The following is a 9,227-nucleotide window of genomic DNA, read 5'->3' as shown; positions in this document are numbered from 1 at the left end:
AAAACTAATCCGAATTTCTAAATAGTGTTTATTCCTGTTTCGTGTCTTTTGAGCAGTCTTCCATTCTACTAATTATTGCAGATTGTCCAAATGTTTGCTGGACTTCAGTGACCTCAGCTTTATTTTCATAGCTCTCGAACGTAAGTACGATCTGTTGCTGATAACCAAACTATATCAATAAGTGTTAATGTTTCGTCAAGTGAGAGCGTATAAATATCATTCTTATTGTATTTAATAGTAGTTTTCTGTAGGCTGTAAGAAACCGTTTTCATTTCGCTATTCTAGCGAAGTTCAGGCGATTACTGCTCTCTCACGAACCAATGGTTAAAAAACAAAAACAGAGAGATAGTCATATCAAAAATATTTGATTGATTAACACTAAATTATATTGACACATCTTTTTTTTTCATATTGCATTGTGCATACGTGTATCTATTAATGAAATACAATACGCACCCTCCTTTATCGCGGGGAATTGTGTATGGAATATGAGGAGGCGCACGTTCGTCTCTGCAAGTATTATCAACCCTCATCAAGCTAAAACGCACTCTTTTTATGGCGAAACATAATAATTAGTGATATTAGTTAAAAATAAATAGCACTGCAGAGGGTTCATGGCATCTTCCCTATAAGAAAACCAGCCTTCAACATTTTTTCTTAAACATGGTTAACCCTAGCGGAGGTACAGTATCTCTAAATCAATTGCAGAAGGCTTTTCACGGTAATTGCATACCATACCTGCATCGTATTACCTGAGGAAGTTTCTTAAGTTGAATGGAGAAGTTCGGCCTCTGGCTATAAAGCTTGATCATTACAATTACAATAGTATTTCTTTGTAAATCCGTTCCGCGTTGACGAAAACCAAGATACCTTTTGTGTCTAAACGACCTGTCACAGCTCCCGTATTCTACGCTAGGCAACCGCCTGGAGCCCGAAATCAGAGGAGCATTAAATCGTTCTAACTGCGTGGAACTGCCTGTGCTATGTGGTAAGATTAACACTGATCTCGGGCTTTTGTCCGCCATCAACCGGGATCAGGCGCGTTTCCTCTCAAATGAACGTGGATCTGTTGGCCGACGTCGCAACACGACACACCCGAGTGATCTATCTGCCTTTTCCCACTGTGACAAGCGAGCTCAATGCTGAGGAGCATTGAGGTGCCGGTTCGATGTCTAGACTCGGGTGGAACATAGTCGAGACGGGCCTTACTCAGCAGGCCTGACCTAAAACCTGCTAGGTGTCAGTCTCAGGAAATGGTATGTTAACCACTAGAAGCTGTATCTGTAAACGGTTAGTACGGTCAGCGATCTTTATAACGATGCGGACAACGAGGAACAATCCTGCCTCAAGGAATTACCGTCATTTTTGAATAGTTGGAGATGGTGAAGTTTATTGGTCTTGTATACGTCTAGTCATTACTGGGTCGTGCTCGAAGGGTGTGATTTAAGGCTGCACGTTGTTGACAGTCTTATATGCGAGTCAACCACTCTTTAAACAGTTCTTGCGTGTATACGTGAAAAACTATTTAACGCAGCAGATACTTGCGATTACTAAAGTAGAGTTAAAACTACCATTTGGGTTGTTGTTTTAGTCTCTCGAAAATGACCCAATTGCAATACGTTTAAGCTGTGAAGTACTATAAGCAATATCATAAACCGGCTTCACTATGAATAACAGCCAATTAGCGTAGACATCGCTCATTAATTACACCTCAAATTGATTAGTTCGTAACGCAAACAACTGAAGTGGTACAAGTAGCACGTGAGGTTCTCCAAGAGCTTCACAACTGGATAAGTAGTCTTGAGCAAGCAAATACCCTATTTAACAACTCTTATCAGTTTCATTGTTAAGGTCATATTTCCGTGCGACTATTAATTTTTCACTTGAGGAGGCAGGGAGCTATACTATGTAATCGTAAAGAACAGGAAGATATATACTGTGTAACTAGATATAAGCGGAACGCCTTTTAAATTCATCCTCAACGTACGTCGAATCGGGCGTTCAAGAACCGGGCGCGTTGTACGAACGATAGATGAGCCGAAAGATGAGTACGTAAAAGGCTGTCCTTTCACTGCGAAAGGACTCCGTTAGGTCAATTAGCGGGGCAAAGAAAAATACGAATTACGTTGCCTAAATCAAGGATAAGTTATTAAGTGTTGATCTTGTCTTCTCCAGAAATACATACGGCAGCTTTGTGTGTGGCAATTTTGAAGTAAATGAGGTACCTTTGCGTAAAAGGAGTAGCATATATTTCTCTATTTGCGTACATCTTAGTATAAACTCCGTGGTCAAACAATGGGCATGTAAAAATATGTTTTCCGAACCGAATGCGCCATGATGCTATCAGTCATTGAAATAATAGAGGGATATTTGCGAGCGAAATTTAGTTTCCTTTTCATACGAGAATCTGCATTGTAATGGTGGTCTCGGCACTAATAGCCAAGAGGTGATTTAACGATGAGCTTATTTATTTCGACAAAACGATCTTTAAGAAGGCCACTTGTAAACTCAGCGACCTGAGAAGCCTGCTGTCAAACTCGACACGGTTAAACACGGCCGAAGCCAGCTACCATCCTGGAGGAGCTCGTCTGCCTTCGTTTTATTATGAAGACAGCAGGTACTTTGAAATCTAAGCATTCTCGTAGTTATAACGATGACAAGTCGTATGAAAAACGTAAATTAAGTGCTGCTAATGCGCTTTATCTCAGTAGCCGTGAAGTTATGTTTCTCTTATCATATTATAGTGTTTGTTAAATCTATCACGTAATAAGATTAGAATCTTATACCATATTGTTAGAGAACATTAGTAGCATAATGGCTCATTATGACCGTAGAAAATATAGGTTTAATGAATGTACAGTAAACGTTCAGCGTTTCTTAAGCTTCAGTCGATTTGTAGCAGAAAAAACCGGTTGACTATTTATCATTTATTGCATTTTATATGTCGCTGTCTTACCCTCGCGTTGAAGCCATCTCACTATTTTTGTCAGCTTCATCATCCTTCACGTCACTTCAAAGGGTTCACGAGAACAGCGCTTGTTTTTAAGCTAGGCCCATGTAGCCATGTTTAATAGCTAACTATAGACAAAGTAAGCTCTCACAACGGGCCGCCATTAGCTTGAGCGCGCTTGAGTTGCAAAACAATTTGAGCTCTGTTCTTCTTCTCCACAATTCCACGCAGAAGATCTATATAATCCTATACAGCGAATGATGACTTGCGGATGTTTGTTTATTACCACATGCAGGAATGATAGCTAATTAGATATAACGTAGTTAAGATGTTTAGATTGATGTTGACCGCAGATCTTTTGTCGGGTTTATCGAGCATATACCTGTGTCAATCATGCTGATTCGTATCCATACAATTATTTATAGTATTTTAGTAAACAAAGAAAGGGCGGTATATCACCACGCGAAGACTATTTACCAACTACATGGGTTCTACCGAATTTAGCGTATATCCACTATGAGCTACGAGTAGCATCTAACAGCTGATGTGAACCACTTGTTTTTGGCCTTGGAAAAATTTACAGTTGGCGAACTTGGGAGAAGTCGTTCGAATACTTACCCTACCAACAAAAAAAAAAAACAAAAAATTTACATATAGCTTCGAATTTCCTTGCTAGCCGTGCGGCCCGTCGCCAATGAAGAGCAAAACGTATGAAGCAAGTGTAATACAGAAGCGTTGAAGAAATATAGCAGTCTGCAAAGAAAAAATGATAGAGTGCTGACTGCTCCGCGTAATGCATCAAGTGTTTGGCAGAGCGAAACTCGTTCAAAAACAAATGTATGCTCATCATGGGGGAAAAGAAACAATCAAAAAAAGTTATTCAGAAAATAACATTTTCTTGCGAAAAACTATGCTATCCTCATGGCCCGACCAAAGTGAGCATATGCTTTTATTAGGCCGTGGTATCTTAATATCTGGCCCATTCTTCACTATATTAAGTGACTGCATGCGAAATAAATATGAGAAGGCGTGTGGCTTCGCAAAGCAGAACTTCAGTAGTAGTGAAGTACATATTGCTTACTATGTGATAACTCACATGTGCGGCCGTACGTATCTAATGGAGTATTCCATTCTGTTTGGTTAAACTCTTCCTAATGAAATAGCATAGTAATGGCGTATTTATAGCATTTTTTCACACCTACACAAAAGTAAAGTCCGAATAAAAAACAAGCATTTATAATATGGGCGTTGTTTGTTTAGATACGAAAAAAATGAGAAAAAAAAATATTGAAAAAAGAACGTAACGATTTGTTTCATCCATTATCATTTTCAAACACGTATTATTGTTTTCGTTGAACAATAACTAGGTCAGTAAATAAGTCCCCAATAGCATCCCATTTATTGTTGCGCTGACTTTTATATAGATGTTGAATAGAGACTATTATTTTTTGCAGAGATGTTTTCCATCTCAAGTTTCTCATCCCGCAGGGCCTTAGCAAGCGACCTTCTCCCTTCGTCACGTCTAGATTTTGCTTGTATTTTTTTAAAAGAAACACACTTAGTTGCCTGATTTCGGTCAACGTGAACGCGCCAGCCGTAGGTGACAGTTATTCGCGTTATACTTTTTGCCCTGAGAAGGGGACTTTCCTTCGTACCGGTTGGTTCTCACTAAATGTAATGGATAGAAATCCTTTTATCTACAATCACGCCCATTTTCGCTAACGGTACCTACAATTTCCCTCATAGGAACGCTCGTTGCCGTCATCGTTACCACGAGCACCATCACCGACCGTTTGTTTCGTAAAAGCTTTCCTTTGTTTTATTCCGTTGAAATTTTCTTGATCGCATGAACAAGTCATATAAACCAGTAGGTGAACTATAGATACGCCGTCAACAACGAATTCGATTAGCGGCGAATGGGCAATCGTTCGCGCCCCTCAGACCTTTGTCGATGCATTCCGTAGTAATGCTTAGCGAGCCTTGGACGAGTTTCGGGCGGTGGGTGAGAATTTCACGTTTTGAAAAGCCGCGGGTAAATTTCGACGTCTGCTCCTATAATTCATACCGCACGAACTGTGTACATACCACAATGTAGTGTTCTAGTATGAATAGCGTTACGCATCATGCAACAACTTGTTTTTAAACTAACAAAGCATCTTCAAAGCTGAATGGAAAGAAGTCTACACAGAGAAACATTTGAAGAAAAGCATAATTTTAAGTTGATCGATGGACGTATCTCAACAATTTCGAGGTCATACAGAGACAGTCTTACCTTTTCTGTTTTGCTTGCCAGTGCAAGTAAATCCTGCCGTCGTCATTACAAAGGCTACAACGGATCTGGAGAAAAAATGGCCGTTCGGCGCGTCATGCTTCGTAGACAAAATCCACACTTCACTTTTCCAAAGTATTCGCCTAGTTGAGGTGAGGTTTTGACTAGATCGTGCTTTCTGTAAGCGGCTTATATGATTTCCCGACACCACACTTCAATATTCTAAACCTATATGACCGTAGGTCAAATCTATCATTAAATTTCAATGGAATAAGATAAGAACATTATCTAGACCTATAATTTGAAAATCGACACGTCATAGACATGACAAAATGCTTTATATATATATATATATGCTCCTATAATTCATATCGCATATATATATATATATATAGTATACTATGTTTAATACGATAGCCCAAAAAGTTCACTTTCGCACTTGTCCTTTCTCACCATAGATCAACGAACCGGATGGCAATGACCAGCAAAACTGTTGGAGGATTTCTAGGCCGTCTTAAATTCTCGGTGCGTCTTGCTTCGCTTCTGTTTCCTACGCCGTTGGAAGTTTTTTCTTGCTTGTTCCTCCCGCACACCCCTATCTTTTTAATTTCGTTATCCCTTCTATTTAGTTGACGCCTTCCTTGTTTCGGTATCGTCTCCTACTGCCTGCTGCCGTTTGTTGCCGTCGGCGTCGTTCGTAGACGCCCGCAGCAGAGAAAGAGGCAGAAGCCTTTGGAGTTCTTTCGTGTCGTGTTCTTTTCTTTCCCTCAGTCTCTCTCTGTTTTTCCACCTCTCGTTGGCATCGTCGTAACGATTACAAATGAAGGATCGTTCTTTCGCTCATTGTCGTCGACAAGGACGGGAACGACATCGTCATGGTTGATTTTTGTGTACGGCACGCCGTGGCGTTGAGTGGAACGGTCGTTTCGCTTCACGTCGTTGCCGCCACTACGGCCGCTAGCAATAGCAGGGCCGCAGACGGCTACAGCCTGCCGACTATACTTCGTTGCAGACTTGACATTTCTATGCGATGAGCTATGACCGTGAGACCACGCTTTCCCAGGCTTATTCTTCGCGAAAAGACCCGATTCGCCGCTTCGGTTGCCTCATTTTATGGAAGGGACCTGAACAGCGAGCTGCCTGTTCGTCAGGCCGATTCTGCGTCCTGATCTTCCTTCACTCTTGAACTGCCTTGTCGTGAGGGCAGTCTGGTCTGCTGGTATAACTCTGGTGGCCTGAATAGTAGGGGTACGATAAAATGCGTCTTCTGGGTATTTCGGATAGGCGTTGGAAATGAGGCGAGGGGTGCGGGTAATTCGAAAGAGGGGCTGTATAAGACAGACAGAGACACAGAGAGAGGAAAGAAGATATGAAAAAGCGCGCAAAAGAAAAAATTGAGGAGTCAGCTGGCGGCAATCGAGGCGGTGGTGCTCGAGTTACTACGTAGCTGTAATATATATATATATATATATATATATATATATATATATATATATATATATATATATATATTTCCACTCAAAATCTCTATAACACTTAAGCGGCCAGCAAATCTCTTTCGAAAACGAAATAGAAGGGGATAGAGGACGATATCGAGCGGAGAGAACCGAGAGATGGATGATAAGAAACTATAAAAATGTGCCGGCCGCAACGAAGCGAGTAACCTGTATTGGAATTAATATGAACGAGGGTTAGAAACCTTAATTGCCGTTCGTTTTTGCTTTGTAGTGGATCGGTTCCCGATCAATTGATTATATGGTTATTGCACTGCTCACAGTACTATTGTCCTCTCAACTGGATCCGGTTCAACGGTTGTTTAGCGCTAGACGCATATATGAAACAAGCAGAGTTCGTATGGCTGCTGTAATAAGTAGACAACGGATTGCTGACAGAATGCTAGCCTTGTAGGAATCTATGAGATGTCTATGTAGTACTCTAATTCTCCTTTATTGCAAAGAACATTTCGTGACATATTGTGAAGTCTCGGTCGGAAATATCACCAATATTACTGAGATACGAGTCGGAAATCCAAAATTTAATCGAAATAATGCCGATAGTACTAAGCTTGAATATTACTGAACGTTATTCCCATAAATAATTTTCAGGCAAAATACATTCAATTGGTTTTTCCTGGAAGTCCAGTGGTGCGCTTTAGAGGAGTCTGTTTTCTGCAAAACTAACAGCAGTCCCTGCAATCCTTCTTCGCGCTTATGCCAGTAAAGACGATATACCTTTGTTCCAGATGTCCAATAGTTTTTTATTTATATAGTACTCATAATTTACTTAATTAAATGTTTGATTTATTAGGCAACACGTTTCATGCCTATGAGCTTATAATCCGCGTTACTGTACGTCGCATTACAAAATGTCTGTCAATTGATTGAGTACATTTAAAAACATAACATAATAACAGTAAGCAAAACATAATAATAGTATGGAGATAATAAGAGCAACTGGTAAATATTCCTGTGTTATTTGTTTTTTATATAGAATCAAGTTATTTGAAACTTGTAACATGAATTCAAAGAGTCTACACATTCAATTTTTTATATTCATTAAATTTTTATTTAATTTTTTTTCACTCGAATACTATTTCTATTTATTTAGAACGTCTATTCGGTAACTTCTTGATTGAAATCATCGTCTGGTCGCCTTGTCCTAACAGTACCTTTATTCCACTTAACGCTGTCTTCGAAAATCTCTAAAAAGAATCTCATTAGTTTAAAAAAAAGCACGGATTATAACAGACCATTCATATGAGATATATGATAAAACGTGTTCCTTGTGACCTACAATAAACCTATATAAAAAACAGTAAGGAGATCTAACTTGCAAGGTTAATAAGTTATGAGTATGTTAGTCGAGTATAAAAGTCCGTTTGGTGTTAGTGAAAATTAGAGCTGTCAATAAAAGTATGATAGAGCACTTTTTCATACAGCTCTAAAAAAAAAATACAAAATTGGTCTATAAGTGAATCCTGAGTACGACAGGCGCGCATGTATATACTGATTTAAAATGTGTAGCATATCGTTACCAAATTTTTCATTCAGAAACTGCTGTAAATATGGTTCCTGCAGAGAACCGATTGTTATCATGTTTGTTTTCTTTTTGCAAAAGGTATACAACACGGTAACAAGCATTTCAACGTACTTGGTTCTGTGCTAGAACACCGTGTTATGAAATATGGGTCCGTTTCTAACATGCAAGATAAAACTAACGTTGTGTTACCAATATCTGAGCTTAGAGACTGCAACAAGGGATCGAGTTCGCAGTCTCTCCCTGCATATATTTGGTAAATGCAGACCATTGCATTTGTATTCTATCTATGCAAATTTTATAAAGTACCTGGAAGAAGTAAGTGCTTTCGAAGGACTACTACTAAGTAGTTTCAGATTAAGAGTACGTGTATGTGCATACATTTCGGATGAAATAAAAAAAATTTGTTTTTACACTCCCTGTACGATATGTCCATTTACGCCATATGATAAAAGCGTATTTGCCAAATATACTGATATACATTTCCTTCTCTGCCGTGGTACCGGTTGCTTTCAGCGGTAGCGTTAAGTAAGTTCTGACTCATACGACCCTACCTTCCCTCATTTTTTGAAATACATACATGCAGATATAATTGCATACTTAACTCTGTGTTCTTTAAGATATTTAGACTGGAAAAATGCTCATTCCACGTCAATATATAGCTCAAATGGAAGCCTATATGTCTTAAAGAAAGTGTTAACTTAAGTCAAACATCGATCCTGCTGTCGAAACACATTAATAGGCACATAAACATAAACTTGTTTTGCAAACGCACAAGGGCCTGGCTCGATATGGTTTTTGTCTCCATGGCGTTACCCTGTGATGACAGCCAAAGCACTTGCAGTACAGCATTTACAAGGCTTCTAGTACAGACGATGACGGCAGCAACTATGGCAGTTACCGAATACATTTAACTAACTTTGTTTATAATAATATACATATAATAAATAAAAATGAATTTTATGAACTATA

The 9,227-nt window shown here is 39.2% G+C and overlaps 1 protein-coding gene across 1 annotated transcript in view; it reads left to right on the top strand.

The window, feature by feature from the left end:
* Positions 1-9,020, top strand: part of LOC111265918 (uncharacterized) — a 41,780-nt gene extending 32,760 nt beyond the window's left edge. The window contains exons 5-7 of the mRNA XM_086970730.1: positions 2,493-2,617; positions 5,244-5,371; positions 7,325-9,020. Of these exons, the coding sequence (XP_086826856.1) occupies positions 2,493-2,617; positions 5,244-5,370 (252 nt within the window). The 3' untranslated portion in view covers position 5,371; positions 7,325-9,020. The remainder of the gene's footprint in view (positions 1-2,492; positions 2,618-5,243; positions 5,372-7,324) is intronic.
* The last annotated feature ends 207 nt before the right edge of the window (positions 9,021-9,227 follow it).

Source organism: Varroa jacobsoni, unplaced genomic scaffold (genome assembly GCF_002532875.2).
Source record: "Varroa jacobsoni isolate VJ856 unplaced genomic scaffold, vjacob_1.0 scaffold_110, whole genome shotgun sequence".
NCBI lineage: Eukaryota > Metazoa > Arthropoda > Arachnida > Mesostigmata > Varroidae > Varroa > Varroa jacobsoni.
This window is presented reverse-complemented; position numbering and strand designations above follow the sequence as displayed.